This window comes from Electrona antarctica (genome assembly GCF_951216825.1).
Source record: "Electrona antarctica genome assembly, chromosome: 5".
NCBI lineage: Eukaryota > Metazoa > Chordata > Actinopteri > Myctophiformes > Myctophidae > Electrona > Electrona antarctica.
Window position 1 is genome coordinate 39,397,861 of NC_136810.1, and position 17,943 is coordinate 39,415,803.

The 17,943-nt window shown below is 46.2% G+C and overlaps 2 protein-coding genes across 2 annotated transcripts in view; one reads left to right on the plus strand and one right to left on the minus strand.

Moving 5' to 3' along the window:
• shank3a (SH3 and multiple ankyrin repeat domains 3a) overlaps positions 1-17,943 on the minus strand; it is a gene marked incomplete at both ends in the record, with an annotated part of 322,930 nt that overhangs the window by 87,254 nt on the left and 217,733 nt on the right. The window lies entirely within an intron of this gene.
• On the plus strand, positions 8,586-11,504 carry LOC306922714 (nucleolar protein 14-like). The gene has a single exon (XM_079500505.1). The coding sequence runs from the start codon at positions 8,740-8,742 to the stop codon at positions 11,365-11,367; it is 2,628 nt and encodes an 875-aa protein (XP_079356631.1). The 5' UTR covers positions 8,586-8,739; the 3' UTR covers positions 11,368-11,504.

A 17,943-nucleotide genomic window follows, 5' to 3' on the forward strand; every position in this document is an offset into this window, starting at 1 on the left:
TGTTCAGTGTCTTGTACGCTCCGAGCCATTTTTATTTGTGCCCAAATGTAAATGAGGCTCCAGTTTAAATGTTGTATAATAGACATAAATACAGTATATACATATTCACACATACTGTACATAAACGCACGCACGCACGCACGCACGCACGCACGCACGCACGCACGCACGCACGCACGCACGCACGCACGCACACACGCCTCAAGAGTCCAGTTGGGTTCATGGATTGTTCTCTCCTAATACAAGACACACATACTGTATATAACATACATCCTTCATATCCACCCACTAGACTCACATACTGTACATTATCCTTATATTCGGGAGGTTGGAGAGAAAGGACTGCTTGTTGAGAGATTGATGGAGAGAGATTGACGGAGGGAGAGAGAGAAAGAGAGAGAGAGAGAGAGAGAGAGAGAGAGAGAGAGAGAGAGAGAGAGAGAGTGTACAGTAGGAGATTCCTTCTACATGCACATTGGGTAATTAGAGATGAATGTATAGTTGATATTGATCTTCCCTGCAGGACTGCACCAGAGCACTCATTTCTGCAATACTCATCTATTACTCTGAGAAGCTCTCTCTCTCTCTGTCACACACACACACACACACACACACACACACACACACACACACACACACACACACACACACACACACACACACACACACACACACACACACACACACACACACACACACACACACACACACACACACACACACACAATATATTTCTCTCTCCCACAAAAACAGCCATGGCTCTCTTGTATGTTCCTCAAACACAATACACAGACATACTGTACATGTAGACACTATAGTGCACACACGCACGCACGCACACACGCACGCGCACACGCACACGCACACGCACACGCACACACACACACAGTATACAGCAATCCTCTCAGACCCCCAGCTGGAACTGAAGCTGTGCCTGAGTGAGCCCTTCTCCTTGCGCCGCGGTTGCTAGGCTACGGCAGTGCGGTGTTGTGTAGTATAGTTGGCTCCATGGTGAGGACAAGCCACACTTCCTCCCTGCTCTGCCACACTAGCACACATACTAGGACATGGCACGTTAACATGACCCAGAGGCCACTGGGACCACCGAGGCTGCTGGAAGATATCAGGTGGCAGTAAACAGGCTGAGCATGTGAAAATGATGTTTCAGATACTGGTGGCAGGTTTTTTTGGGGGGAAGGCTATAGGAGCTATTATGGTAAACAAAAAGTACAGGCTTTAGTTTAGACATACTATTGTTCCGACTGTCACTAGACCAACAAGTGACCTATACCTCTAACCCTAACCTAACCCTAACCGCAAGCACGGGAGCAGCGCTGGTCCGACTGCATGTCTGACCGTTCTAACCGCAAGCACGGGAGCAGCGCTGGTCCGACTGCATGTCTGACCGTTCTAACCGCAAGCACGGGAGCAGCGCTGGTCCGACTGCATGTCTGACCGTTCTAACCGCAAGCACGGGAGCAGCGCTGGTCCGACTGCATGTCTGACCGTTCTAACCGCAAGCACGGGAGCAGCGCTGGTCCGACTGCATGTCCGACCGTTGTTTCCACATGTCGGTCCGTTGGTGTGTCTAATCTACGTGTGCATTCCAACACAATAACGCCTATAGAATATACTGCTGTAGAAGTTATAGCTATAGCTGTACAGTATAAGACTGCACCTCATCAAAGGAGACATTCAACGGTTGTACAAAAGGCCAGCAAGTATTGCCCTCAAACTGATATTGGTTCTTTATTTTTACCAGCTGCTTTTACCAAGCTGAGTCTATCACCGATGTGCAAGCTAGTCCTCTAGTAGTCTAGTCCAGCTGGTTTTCTCATTGGCTGACTCACGTCGCTGTGCTAGTCCAGTTGGCTTTCTCATTGGCTAAACCGTGATGCGTTTCTTGTGTGTGTGTGTGTGTGTGTGTGTGTGTGTGTGTGTGTGTGTGTGTGTGTGTGTGTGTGTGTGTGTGTGTGTGTGTGGTATACCTAGACTATACTATACCTATACTTAAACTTATACCACTGGTATAAGTCTAAGGCTGACAAAAGCCCTGAGTTCACCATCCTGTTCAACCATACGTGTGTATGACTTACATGAGTCATAAACTACCTAGGGCATAGATTTAATATCGCAGGGGAATGGAAAGAACAGGTTGTTACGGCTGTAGGCCTATAGGTATGTGGGTCTGGGCTGTGTGTGCGCGCACCAATACAATACAATAATGTATTTTTGTTTGAGTTAGGTTTAAGTAGAGTAGTCAGTTATAGGCTCTCTTATTTTCATTAATAGTTAGTCAGATTCGGGAGGGGTTTTGGTTAGGATTAAGAGTTGTATAGCATTGTAAATAGCACTTATAGCACTTATTAATGTTTTTCACCAACTTGTATGCCACACAAAAGAGTAATAAAACAACTTTGGCATTTTACCACCTTGCCTTATTTAAAATAACCGTCCTAGACTCTGTGAGTCGTTACACAGGTTTGAGTACATAACATTGAGTTTACAGCTAGGCTGAACCTGATTGACGTGATGTATATTCTGTCCCAAAGTGACCCTGTGTGTTGTAGCAGCGACGATGAGTGGAATAAAGGAGTCAAGCAGGAGGTTCTAGTCGACTAAATTCTGGTCAGTTTTATTGAACAGAGTTCTCTCAGTTACAAGGTGCCATGGGCAGAAAGCCCTGTGGTATTCTATGGAGTCACATCACAGCAGATCTCAATGTGAACACACCGGCAGTTTACAACAGTACAGTATATATCAAACTTCAAAGTCCCTCCTCCATGGGGACAAGCAGACAGCCTCCGCTGATAGGAGCCAATCAGAACGTTTACTCACAGGATGCTCCGGTGGGGGTAGGAGGGTCTCATTGCAAGAGACCCATGTAAAGTATATTATATATTTGACCAATAGGACAAATGAAATACCTGTACTATATGAAGTATACAGAACATTGTTTAATGTAATGAAAAGGGTAGAATGTATTCTAAACTCTAAATGATTAAGCACCAATATATTTTAGACTCATGTTGATTCTGAAAGGAGAGCAGAGAGCTCTCTCCGCACGGCTGTTGGCATGCATGTGAGATAAATTACTAATATAGGAGCTGCCCCCGAACCCCTGGGGTAGCCTGGCTAATAAGCCAGCCCGAATCAGCCGTTGGGCAAAAAAAAATTGCCTGCCGGCGGATTACGGTCTGGAGAGGCTCGATTGTACGCCCATTTCCTACACCAGAGAACTGGTGTGGCCAATCGGGACACGGTATGCAATATGGACGGGCTTTGGTACATTGACGTTCAATGCTTGAGACCTTTGACTGACAGTAGCTCTAACCAATTGCGTCAAAGAGAAAATGTTTGAACCCGCCCCCCCCGGGAAACAAGATCCATACACAGCATCTCCAGACTCAAATACCACACGACAGTGTGATTTGAGTCTGGCTTATTAGCCAGGCTACCCCTGGGGTGCTTGACAACATTCTAACAAAAGGCTTTGTTTTGACAGGCCTAATGGTAAATAACTCAGGCATCTTACTGTTCTAAGCAAGTTACCACATTATTGCACTGTATACAGCACCTTACACCTCCTGTGAGCAGTCAGTGTACAATAGCTCAGAATAGGTTGACTGATATGTCCATGTGTCCATATCCATATCAGATCCATCAGACGCTTCACCACTACCACTGCTGATGAAGTTGGAGGCTATTAGGCAGGTTGCCCTGACTAGAGTACAACACCTCTTCTCCAACGTTCATCTAGCATGTAAAACACTTAGTGATCTAAATGACAATGTAGTTTACTGTGTGGGGAAGTGGTTCGGGCTTAACACCCACACCCACACCAAAAGAGACACTATTTTCCAGTCCAAACAGGGCGGTGGGTTTGGCGTGCCGAAAGTGGTATATATAACGTGGTGATATATAACGCCACAAGGCTGGCTCACTTGAAACAAACATGTTGAACAGTGATGACACGACTGTCAGGGAACTTGCTAGATCGTCTCTGTTTATAGATATGAAACGGCGTAAAGTGCCACTGGCAGCAGAGGGCGAGCCAAGTTTCTTGGGGTTCAGAAGAAAGCCCAACCTTAAAATGGACTCACATGCTACTGGGTTTGGGGTGTCGTCAGATTGGCCTGACCTCAATGACCTCTGTGTGAGAACTGGAGTATCCCTGTGCTGGGTTCGACCTGACTCTGAATCTGTAGCAGTTTCTGAGGACATTATTACCAACTGTTTGATCTCAGTAAGGGGTACTGTAATTAATACAGAACACCATATATCACCAGTCAATGCACGGAGGTACCTTGTAATGTTACAACAGCAAAAACAACAACAACACTGGACTGGTTTAAAACTATAGGGGAAGCTAGCTTGCCTTCCCGATGCACCACACTGTATCTCATACAACATTCAAAAATGATGCAGTTGATGAGGATATAGTCCCCTTTACAGTCAAAGCCAGATTACAGGTCCTTCCAACCAGACTCAATCTCTCTCTGTGGTACCCTAACACGTTTCCTCCTCATTGTTTGCACCATGAAACTCCAGTTACAGAAACACTGTCACATATTCTTAATGGCTGCTATGTATATAAGGGAATGTACATTGCTAGGCACGACAGAATTGTTGACCTATTAGCTAAGGACATAAGTTCATATGTTTCATCATCTGCCAAAATGTATAAGCAGTCACGTGTTTCAACTGCCATGTTCATGCACAATAATGAAAATTATGCTTTTTCAGATGTCACAGCTAACACACCAGATATTGTTGTTGTTGATGAGGACAGTAGAGAAGTGACCATTTTGGAAGTGGCATGTACATTTGACCACAGTCTGGAAGAGGCATTCCTTACCAAGGTGCTTAAGTACCAGCGTCTTAAGGATGCTATTATACAGCTTGACTACAAATGTAAACTACTTTTGTTCATATTTGGAAGCCTCGGTAATGTCCATAAATCAGTCGTGAGGGGCCTGCAGATTGCAGGCATGCCCAAGCCGAGAGCTAAGGCATGGGCAAAATTCTGTTCAGTGTCTGCAATAATTGGCAGTCGCCAACTCGCCATATATGGAGAAGGCGATGCTTTCTGCACCCGTGATCTGTATCCTGAAGCACTTGTTGTAGAGTTTTCCAAGTGTGCGCATCCACTATTGTTTGTGTTCAAGAATTTCTTGTAAAATGTGAATGCAAATGTCCGGGCAGAAACGAACGACTCAGAACACAATAGTTCCGCCTTTTTTTGGTTCCTACCCAAACTACTGCGCTGAAACTGACACAGAGGCAGTTATAGCGGACCCCGCGGATAATAATAATGCAGCTGGTCATTGATTTAATCAATTCTTGTTTTTAATGTTGCATATCATACAGCATGCTTGGTTCACGTCAGCAGTGTTTCATTAAGCAATTACGTGTCTGCATTATACTCAGGTCATCCTGACCCACACGCCAGGTGTGGTCAATTAACAATTAGAGCTGCCTTTTCATATCGTGTCACCCTGACCCACAAGCCAGGTGTGGTCAATTAGGGCTTCTGCTCGATGAGTGTCTGCTGCTTGCAGGCTGCATCAGTCCTTCTTTTGAGTCATTGTGAGAGAGAGTCTGATCTCTCTGTTTAAGTAGAAGAGTTTGAATTTTCTTCTCCTTGCACATTCTGTGTTTTTGTTAGTGTGCGTGCAACTAAAAGTGAGTACCCTTTTAGTAATGCTGTGCCATCATTATTTGTACTTTTTGGTTGAATTTGCTGCTAACAAACGTATTATTATGGGAAAGTTCATTCACCTGTGCTACAAATGTTTGCCGGACTTAATAACTTTGGTATTTTGATGGTATTTAAATGCTATTTGAATGTCGCTCATATTAACATTTCATGACATTTCTGATTTAAAGTTTAATTTAATTAGTCAGATTTGTGAATGCCCTGTATGTTTCTGAGTGTAACACAGAAAAAGTTGATGTGGGTGTGAAGTGGAATAAATCTCATTTGATGGACATAATTTATGATTACGTTTTAACTGGACACTCTGTGGAGGTTGACATCGGTTGAGAAATCAGCTCGTCAATATTACATACAATTCTTTACACAATTCTTTACAACGGTTAGGCCCATCTTATGTTATAGTTTGCTGTTCTCTTACCTTTCGGTTGCAGTGCTCAAAAGCCAAGATTTTGGGTACTTTTGCATGCCACTGATATACAGTATGACCAGTGTTGTCAAGTACTTAAAGGGCCACTTCACCCCTATTGCAACCAGATCTTATTTTAATGATGTTTGGGAGACAAGAAACACTTTCCTGGGCTTTTTATGTGGGTAATATGTGTTTTTCCCAAACATCATTAAAATAAGATCTGGTTGCAAAAGGGGTGAAGTGGCCCTTTAAGTAATACGTTACTTTGAGTAATATTATTACTTTTTTCCAGTAACTAGTAAAGTAACTAGTTACTTTCACATTTTGAGTAATGCTTATTACATTAACTTTTTTCCAATAGTAACTAGTTACAATTTTCACGAGCCACGAGTGCTGTGGGCTTGTGTGTTTATTCATAATGGCAGACTGGGTTCGGATGGAGTTGCTTTGCAGGCTGCTGATCCGGTCTAGATCTAGACTCTAGAGCGGATAAGGAAACGATGCGTACTCGTCTGTACATGTTAACTATCGGATGCAGAAGGGCGGGCCTTAAACTGTCCGGAACGTGGAACAAACTAGTGTGCGACTCGTGTTAGAGTACTGCAAGAGACCTAAACAAACTAAACATAGAGCTAGGAGGTGGAGGAGACACCGGCACCACACAGCTTTAGACTTACGTTCACCACTTAGAACTAAACATAGAGCTAGGAGGTGGAGGAGACACCGGCACCATACAGCTTTAGACTTACGTTCACCACTTAGAAGTATTGTCATTATTATGATTATGTCCCCGATAAAGACGAGAAGAACATTATTGTCTGCTGCAAGTTGGGTACAGGGAAGAAGGAACTTTCCACAACTTCAAACCTCATGAAACACCTGGTCTTAGTGTTCATTTAATTCAAATGAGTGTACAAATGGAACCAAATGGATAATGGACCCATCATGGTGTGTACACTGTACACTATACAGTACACTTTTCAGAGTTAAATAAACACTGCAATAAAAGGGGAGAAAAAACTGCTAATGTTGAAAATGCAAAGTAAGACTTTTGGGGACAAAAGATGCAAACAAATACTGAGGTTGAGGGGGGAAAAGTAATAAGTAACTAGTTACCTTTGGCATGGAGTAATAAGTAGAGTAACTATATTACTTTTTAAAAGTATTAAGTAATAATATTACTGTTTTAGAGTAACTTTGACAACACTGAGTATGACACAGTATAAACTAGAAAAAGTGCCCCTCGGGGCACAGGTCTCCACCAGGGCAGGTCAGGTTGTGGCCTCCTGGTGGCGCTATAATAGGCCAATGTGAAAAGGGTGCCATTTTTTCATACGCCTTTGATGGCAATTGGATGATTTGAGGCATTTTGTTCCAAAAATGTGTTTTGCAAAAATCAACCTGTTGGTGGCGCTATAACAGGCCAATGTGAAAAGGGTGGGATATATTCCTCAGCCTAGTAAGAAAATGTGTGAAAGATTTCACGTAAATTGCATGCTGCGTTCATGATTTGAGGCTTTTGTTCAAAACGGGGCAATCTTGCAAACTGTGAAAGCCAATTATAGCCAATTAGGATGGAATATGAAATATCGGACAGATCCGACTTGAGCACATGACCATAGAGATACTGTGTAACGATTTGTGAGATTTTTGGACAGAATCTGGAGGAGTAATATCAAAAAATGTGTTTTACAAAAGTCGGCCTCCTGGTGGCGCTATAAAAGGCAGATGCGGAAAATGCAGGTCAAAGATTTATCCTTGGCCTCTAGGGAGTGTGCATGGAACGTTTCACGCAGATCGGTGCAGTTTTAGGTAAAAAATGTGAAAAGGATGTTGTGTACATGGGGGTTGTTGCGAAGGCTTTCACTTAGAGCTCCATATATATGGGGATAACCTATAGTCCCATATATGGAGACAACGGCAATATCCAGCGCTGACATCAGATGAATGTAGAAACTCCAAAGATGGATATACGCAGTGGAGACATCATCGTGACACTGGACTTGCACAGCATAAAAGGCGGCTCCCATGGCAGAGATACCAAGCAACGCACGCGGTATCTCCAACAGGTCAACATATACGAATCAAGGTATCTGGCTTTACAACCCATATACCTTGAATAGCTTTTATTACCTTGGGCACGAGTCTTCTAGATGAGACAGAATAACTGGCTAATGGCTAAGCAACTCGTAGAGCATTGAAGTAGAGGTTTCCACATCCCGGTTAAGTTCGTATCGAACACCACTGTAGCGGGTCCTAACTAAATAACCAGCACTGGTTCGAGCTATTTAATAGGGGTCCTTTCAAATTACGTTTAATTAAGTTTGAGAACCACTGCATAAAATAATACTACTGCTGGGGGAGTCATTCTTTTTAGCCACCATTAGAGGCGCTGCAAGATTTTCACTTCAAACTCTCACGACTCAAGACCCTCTTGTTTAATTTGAACTTTAACCCAGCCAGCAGCACCATGCACGCTGGATTCTTGCAACAACGTGGAAAGGAGAATAAATGATGGATTTTAAAGGTTAATGTTGGGATATTGTTACTATTAGAACTTTTCTACAATCATCTGGATTACAATTAGCAAACTTCTCAACAAAACCACAAGATGGGGAAGCCACAGAAAAAGCCCCAGAAAAAGAACGCAAGTCTTGCTGACAAGGTTCGTAAGACCAAGACCTCCACTCAGATCAAGAACAACCCGTTCGAGGTGAAAATCAACAGGAAGAAATTTGACATCTTGGGCAGAAAAACAAAGCATGACGTCGGTTTGCCTGGTGTGTCTCGATCCAAAGCCATCAACAAGAGAAAGGAGACGCTTCTGAAAGAATACAAATCCAAGAACAAGTCCAACAAATTCGTTGACAAAAGGTTTGGGGAGTATGATTCCAAGATGGAACCAGAGGAGAAGATCCTGCAGAGATTTGCCTTGGAGAGACAGCGCACTCATGAGAAGAAGGACATCTACAACCTGAATGAGGAGGAGGAGCTCACTCACTACGGCCAGTCGTTGGCAGAGATGGAGAAATTCACTCATCTAGGAGACAGTGACGACGAACCAGAGGAGAGGGGTGCCTTGTCAGCTGAGCTGACTGCGTCCCACTTCGGCGGTGGGGGTGGTCTTCTGAGGAAGAAGACCCCAGGAGAGCAGGAGGGGGGAGGAGGAGGAAGTCTGAAGGCCAAATCCAGACAAGAACTAATTGAGGAACTCATCCAGAAGTCCAAACAGGAGAAGCGGGAGCGTCAGATTCATAAGGAGGAGGCTCACGAGCTGACGGAGAAGTTGGACCAGGAGTGGCAGAGCATCCGCTCTCTGTTGGCACACAAGAACCCCTGCAGAGGAGGAGGCCCCTCTGACTGGCAGGACGACAAACCCAAGTTGGATGAGTATGACATGCGGGTGAGGGAGCTGGCCTTTGAGATGAAGGCCCAGCCTTCAGAGAAGCTGAAAACCCCGGAGGAAGTGGCCATTGAGACCAAGGAGAGACTGCAGAGACTTGAGGCGGACCGTCAGAGGAGGATGCTGGGAGATATAGTCCAGGACAGCACGCAGACTCGCACCCACATGTCTGCTGATGACCTCAATGATGGCTTCATCCTGGACAAGGACGACAGGAAGACTCTGGCCTATCAGGACGGAAAGTGGAACGTAGATGAAGAGTCGGTGGGCGTGGGAGACGAGGAGGAGGAAGAAAATGATGATGATGATGGTGAGGAGGGAGGATCAGAAGAAGAAGAAGAAGATGATGAAGAAGAGGTAGAAGATGATGAGGAGGAGGAGGAAGACAGTCACTCAGACCTGGACTCGGAGAAGGAGAGTGGAGGAGAAGAGGAGGAGGAGCCACAGAGTGATGTCACGGCCCAGAGGAGTCTGACTGAAGAAGAGAAGAAGAGCCGACAGGAGGCGGCCATGGCAGAACTACCGTACACCTTCACAGCTCCAGAGAAGTTCAGTGAGATGAAGGCTTTGCTCCATGGACACTCCCCTGACAACCAGGTCATCATACTGGCCAGGACGCAGAAGTGTAACCACCCCAGTCTAGCTGTGGGCAACAAGCTCAAGCTGCAGAAACTGGTTGGTTTCTTGTTGGAGTATGTGGGAGAGCTGGCCACCAGGAATCCACCCGAGCTCGCCACCATCGACAAGATCATACCTCAGCTGTATGTTCTGAGCCAGATGTTTCCAGATGCTTCCTGCCAGGCCATGCAGGCCATCCTAGCAGGAGGGGCTCGGACAATGGAGGAGGCGCTGAGGGTAAAGGGTCATGCTGCCTTCCCATCCCTAGACATGGTGATCTACGTGATGGTGACGGCCCTGTTGTTCCCCACCTCAGACTTCAGACACCCGGCCACCACTCCTGCACTGCTGTACACCACTCAGGCTCTCAACAAGTGTCCAGTGAGGTCACTGCAGGATGTGACTTCAGGCCTGGCGCTGTGCTGTTTGGCGGTGGAATACGTGTCCCTCTCCAAGCGCTTCCTGCCCGAGCTCATCAACTTCCTGTGTGGAACGCTGCACCTGGCAGTGCCGGACAGGACCTCTATAGGTTCTTCGGTGGTGCCACCGTTCAGGCCGTCCCGTTCAGGGAGGTCCAGTGAGCTGCTGGTGTTGTCAGACCCGCTGTCCTGTCACAGCTGGACCAAGAGCCAGATGTCGCTGTTGGCTGTGCAACATCTGGACTTCCAGAACGACACACACAGAGACCATCACAGATTGACTTGTCTCTCCACCTGCCTGGACCTAGTGAAGCGCTCCTGCCTGCTCTACAAAGACCTGCTTTCATTTACACACATCTTCCAGACCATCGGAACTCTACTTTCAAAACATCTTCCTGTCAAAACATACCCGACAGTTTTACAGGAGCTTACCCAGGAGATCTTAGAAAGCATCAGTGGAGCTCCCAGCATGATCAGACCTCTGGTGTTTGAGAAGAAGAAACCCATTCCAATGAATATGTTCACGCCAAAGATCGTGGAAATTTTGGATTACGGGAAGAAGAAAGGCAGCAACCGAGAGGAGAGGGAGCGAGAGAAGCTGAAGCACAAGTACAAGAAAGAGTTCAAGGGAGCTCTGAGAGAGGTCCGTAAGGACTCGCGCTTCCTCGCCCGAGAGAAACTCAACGAGATCAAGAGCAGGGATGTGGAGAGGAAGAGGAAGGTGAAGGAGCTGTTTGGCAGTCTGGCCACTCAGGAGGGAGAGTGGAAAGCTCTGAAGAGGAAGAAGAAACAAAGGTGAAAGCTGCTTTACGGACCGTCAGGTTGACGTCCATCAGACTGTTCAGACGTTTTGTTTGCAGATGCAACCGGAGCTGTTGGGACCTGTTAACCTTTTGTATAGACAGAAGACAAAATACAACTTTCCTGCCTATAACATTCAACGTATCTATGCAGGATTTGTTTTTGTTTTTCTTCTTCCAGTGTGGACATGTTTTTGTGTCTGCAAATAGGAACATGTTGTTAAATGATATTCCACCTGCTTTCAATCGGATGCCTTGGGCACTTTTAATAAAGGGATCAGATTTTGAATTTCTGGTGGATCAAAAACAAAAAGCGGCATCGGGATAATTTTGATGCTCTACCAAACAATATCAATGGATTATAAACAGAAGTATTAAATTCATTCAAATGAGAAAAAAAAAAAAAAATGTGAAAAGCTGCCTCATGGTGGCCGTTCTGGAAAATGTGGGGCAGAGGTTCATCGTTGCCATCCAGGGAGTGTGTGTGCAAAGTTTGGCATCGACGGAAGGACGGACACACACACACACACACACGGACGGAGTGCAAAACATACTCTCTCCCCATGCCTTCGGCCTGGTGGAGACAAATATAGCATTAGACAAAAAAGACGAAATAATGGAGATACAAGGTTTCTGCCACAACACTGCACCCTGGCTGAGATCCACCCAGAGGAATGCCACGTGAAGCAGCTGGAGGAGAGACTCCATGATTCTCAACACACACAGGATACACTGGCTCATCCAAGCTTTGATCTCTGCTTAACACCACTTTCCCTGTCCCATCTCCTGAGAACAAAATCTGTCTCACTCTTGTCTCTAAGTTCCCATTCACTGCTCCCTTTTTCTCACATACTTGCCGCGTCCTTAATGTTTCTCTCTCGCAAAGTCCCTCTCTCTGCGGTCCAGATTTACATACATCAAAGGTGCACCACAAATTGCCCTGTGCCTCAAGTGCAATTTATGCTTGCAAAGCACTGTAGTACGTGGAATTAAGGTGGAAACTAATTTACGCAATCTTGCATTCTGTGCTTGAAGCAGAGCTTAATCGACAAAGTAGACCGGCAAATTTGGAGCCCTCGTCCAGCGCAAGAATAAAAATAAATGCTAAATTATTTGATGTTGAAGTAAGCGAACACCAAAACATTTTGGAGAAAGACAATTCTACTCCAACCGAGAGAAACTGAATTTGGGAAATCAAATTTTTTTCAAGGTTTTAAAGATTTTAACCATATATATTTTTTGGAGGGTCGCTAGCCTATGCCCAGCTTTCCGGGTTTGTGTGAACAGAAACATTGGATTGTGGTTGGCTGATTGATCACCCCATAGCGATGATTTGATTGGCTGAGCAAAGTACATACAGTATTGAAGATAAAAGTGAGGGCAGAAAAGTGAAGACGCCCGGAAGTGATTGGTTGAGCAGGGAATGTGGTGTATGATGATGTATGATGATAAGAGCGGTTCACACGGGTGTGATTTTTGAGGGGCTAAGTCCAGCTTTTAGTGTGCGTGTAAACACAAACTTTGTCCTAACACAAGCATTATCATAGGCATCCGTCCGTCAGTGATGACGATGGGTTGCGCCTGGGTGGTCATGTTTTCTTGCAGCGGCTGTGGCTGGACAGCCCCGCTCCGGAGTGGCAGTCTTTTGTGCAGTTGGCGCAGACAAAATGAGAGGGGACTGGCACATGATTGGGGGCTGCTTCACACAGTTTCCTCTTCTGTCTCTTCGCCTGCAGCAAAGAGATGTGTCTCTCCTCGGCACGGCGAGTTCCTGCAGCGACAGTCTGCCTCCAAACGCCACTGTCTTTTGCAGCTTCCTCCCAGTTGTTGTGGTCAATGCCTGCCTGCTTCATATCACGTTTGCAAACGTCCTTGAAGCGCAGGCGTGGGCGACCAAGAGGTCTGGAGCCAGTTGACAACTCTCCATATAGGACGGCCCTGGGGAGCCGGCTGGGGTCCATCCTGTGGACATGGCCAAGCCACCTGAGGCGGCGCTGGCTCAGCATGGTGAACATGCTGGTGGAGTGAGCACGTTCCAGGACTTCTGTGTTGGGAACTTTATCCTGCCAAGAGATTCTCAGGATGCGACGTAGACAACGCAGGTGGAAGCTGTTAAGCCGTTTCTCATGTCTGGTGTACGTGGTCCAGGCCTAGCTGCCATACATCAGGGTGCTGACGACGCAGGCTTGGTAGACCTGGAGTTTTGTGAGCGTAGATAGGTGGTTGTTTGACCATACTCGGCCATCACTGTGGCGGCTCTCGCAAGATGGGTATTCAGTTCTGTGTCAAGTGAAAGGTCGCTGGAGATTGCAGATCCGAGGTATGTGAAGGTGTTAACACATTCCAGAGTCTGATTATCGATGTCAATGGAGAGTGGAGTTTCAACATCTTGTCCCATGACATTGGTCTTCTTTATACTGATGGTAAGACCAAACTCCTTACAAGCAGATGAAAGCCTGTCCATCAGCCCCTGGAGTCCAGACTCAGTGTGGGATGCTAGTGCTGCATCATCAGCAAAAAGCATTTCCCTCAGGTGGACACTGGTCACCATGGTTTTAGAGCGCAAACGTGCAAGGTTGAAGAGTTTGCCATCAGCTCTGGTGTGTAGGTAGGCACCTTCAGGACATGAGCCAAATGCAGCTGACAGTTCTAGGGAGAAGAAGATTCCGAAGAGGGTTGGTGCAAGAACGCAACCCTGTTTCACACCACTGCGAATGGACAATTTTACATCATAGTGTAAACACAAACATTAAAAGCTGGATTGATGATTTAAGATGATAAGAGCACCCCTCACTTCACACGGGTGTGATTTTTGAGGGGCACTAGCCCCTCCTATGTCCAGCTTTTAGTGTGTGTGCACAAACTTTGTCCTGACCTACACAAACATTAAATGCCATTGACAATGATACTCATAGTGTAAACACAAACATTGCGTGACACAAACATTGATGACGGTGGAGAGGACGCAAATTGTGATTGGCCGGAATGAGATGATGTCTGATGATGTACGATGATAAGAGCGCCCCTCACTTCACACAGGAGTGATTTTTTATATGAATGTTTTATTGTGATTCAAATCTTAGTGTTATTTGCACTTGCAATAACCTTGTGGTGCACCAGTGGGCCCTGGCCCACAGGTTGAGAACCTCTGGTCTTGGCAGTGGTTCCCAAACTTTGTCATGTCAAGTACCCCCAAATGAACACTTATAAGCCCACGGACCCCCATTTGAAAAGATTTGCCAAGGACCCCCATAAGAGAAGATTTTTACGGTTCTAGCAGTGATTTTCAACCATTTTCATTTCAAGGACACCCAGTTTGACATGCGTTAGGCTACAGACAGACCTCAATTTAATGGGATTTCTATCTCTGCGACCCAATTTACATTGAAAAATCAAAGTTAATTTCACTCTGAGAGTGTACAAATGGAACCCAATGGACCCGGTAGGTCATTGGGTTCCATTTGTACACTGAGTTACAGACCCAGAGTTACAGACCCATAAGGGTACATTTGGTTCCTAACTATTATTTAGCTGGGGACCCCCTGGAACTCCCTCAAGGACCCCTGGGGGTCCCCGGACCCCACTTTGGGAACCACGGATATAGAGTTCTAATGATATTGCTGGGGTGAACGTTGTGTGGGAGATTCAAGGTCCTCTTTGTCATTATTGCATGATTCATTCATTTGCAAGTTCAATCAATTGATTATTTCTTGATTGTCTCGTAAATCAAGAAGAGGGAATAAGTGTCTTCTTCCTTGCTGCACAGATGGGCATCACTGACCGTACCACCACCGCAGCTTCCTTCGTGGGGGAGTATAAATTATGCAGCACGGTTCACTGTTTTCTTCACTCTCTCTCTAGTCAGTGGTTCCCAAAGTGGGGTCCGGGGACCCCCAGGGGTCCTTGAGGGAGTTCCAGGGGGTCCCCAGCTAAATGATAGTTTGGAACCCAATGGGTCCATTTGGTTACATTTGTACACTCTCAGAGTTAAATGAACTTTGATTTTACAATATAAATTGGGGGTCCCAGAGATAGAAATGGCATTAAATGGGGGACTAATTCATGTCAAACTGGGGGTCCTTGAAATTAAACGGGTTGAGAATCACTGCTAGAGCCGTAAAAGTCTTCTCTTATGGGGGTCCCTGGCATGTATTTTCAAATGGGGGTCCGCGGGCTAATGAGTGTCAATTTGGGGGTCCTTGACATGAAAAAGTTTGGGAACCACTGCTCTAACTAAGTCTTCACTCTCTCTCTCTCTCTCTCTCTCTCTCTCTCTCTCTCTCTCTCTCTCTCTCTCTCTCTCTCTCTCTCTCTCTCTCCGTTTTGGTCATCACATTCATGTGTTGACCTCCTCGCCCCGCGTGTCTATCCGTCTGTCAGCGGAGCCTCCCTACTGTACGACCCTGTCTGTCGGGGCAGCGAGGAGACGGCTGTGGGCTGTCTGTCCTGTCAGCTCCACTGCTCCAACATCGACAACATGGAGGAGAAGATGAGACCTCAGATTGATCTACTGACCACCTCCCCCGGTTCACCATTACTCATCCATTACTGGTCAACTGTACGTCCCTCACACACCAGACAGAGAGAGAGAGAGCACACAGACGACAGGGATGAGTGAACGAACAAGAGAGCGAGCGAGGGAGAACACACACGCACGCACGCAGCCATTAATTACATTAGAACACACCCAAGGCACCTATGAAAATGCAGAAATAAAGGCAAGAAAGAAGTGGCTATAGTTAGTGCAGTGATGATAAGGTCTCTGTAAAACACCCACACAAAGGATTACAGGCATGGACGCATACACACAGACACACAGACACACGCACGCAGACAAGCTATATTTTAATGATGTCATGTGCACGCATACACATGCATGCGCACGGCGCATGTGCACATATCCACTCAGCTCAGTGCCATAGTTGAAATACGGTAGGCCGATTCATAATATGTGATGGAAAACTGGAGGTTATGCAATAACCGTGGTTATGTAAATAGTGCAAGCGAGCATTAGCTTGCTATATGGGTTAGCATCTCCTGAGGATATACAGAGGATATACAGAAAAACCTTTTTATAAACTCACATTAGGGCTACTAATATTTATATAGGAATGGGTCTTGTGCGTCATGACGCACCCGGCCAACAGGTATAAACGCGTCCTCTGCGCATGCACGCTCATTCTTGATACTTTCCTTCTGCCAATATCACAGCGAGAAGGGTATCGTAAGCTAATGCTCGCTTGCACTATTTACATAACCACGGTTATTGCATAAACATGCCACCAGGCCACCGGCCGACAGACTTAGGCTGCCTTATATGCCCCAGGTCCACCTATTCGGGCCTAAATACCCTAGACCACTTGACCCCTTGGGTCAATAGATAGGGTGGGATTTTTCCGCTTTCAGCACACCCCTGCAGACTGACACACGCGCGCGCACACACGCGCACGCGCACACACACGCACACGCACACGCACACGCACACACCCTTCGACCCTACATTGCCACTCTGTTTTAGGGCTTGCCAAGGCCATGTAGTTGGCATGACAACTGCCCCGGCCTGTGAAACAAAGGTGGGCTCTCAGTTGCTCCAAGAGGCAGGAAGGAAGTCCTGCAGCGTGGCCCTGTGCTGGACTGTTGTTACATGATCTATTCACTGTGTTTCACTGTCCTCGTTGGACTGTATTGTTTGTATCGGACCAACGGCATGTGGAGAGTCTCCGTAGCGTGGCTGATCCCATGGGCCCAAAATCCACCCACGATTGTTCCAACAGCGGACGGGCACACCGCTAGAAGGCCAGGTCAATGAATGCGCAGCCTAAACCTTATGTGGTACTGGTGGTGGTGGACTGGCTGGGTTAGCCTACCTATAGATGTGGATGCGGTCCCCACCTGCGCTGGCTCGGCACATTTGGCATTCGAGCGGCGCGTCGGGTTTATCCTTAAACGAGGACGAGACGAGGAGATTGCACATACCGTAACTCCAGAAAGACATGGGCTTGCTGTAGATTGCAGTAGCCTTGGGAGACTTTACTTTTACTCTCTAGCTGCAGCACTGCAGTATCCCTCAAATGCCTCTCCATGTCATGAAACTATTCCAGCACAGGCATGTATAGGCCTACCGGTATGTGCTCATGTATAGGCCTACCGGTATGTGCTCATGTATAGGTCTACCGGTATGTGCTCATGTATAGGTCTACATATGTGCTCATGTATAGGTCTACCGGTATGTGCTCATGTATAGGCCTACCGGTATGTGCTCATGTATAGGCCTACATATGTGCTCATGTATAGGCCTACATATGTGCTCATGTATAGGCCTACATATGTGCTCATGTATAGGCCTACATATGTGCTCATGTATAGGCCTACATATGAGCTCATGTATAGGCCTACATATGTGCGCATGTATAGGCCTACATATGTGCTCATGTATAGGCCTACCGGTATGTGCTCATGTATAGGCCTACATATGTGCCCATGTATAGGCCTACATATGCTCATGCAAAACACTGTTGAAATGGCTTAAGCATCTAACTTGCAACATTGTTTTTAATTGCCCGATTTTAATTGCT

Coding starts and splice junctions, on each gene's coding strand:
- LOC306922714 (XM_079500505.1), top strand. CDS start 8,740: ATGGGGAAGCCACAGAAAAAGCCCCAGAAAAAGAACGCAAGTCTTGCT.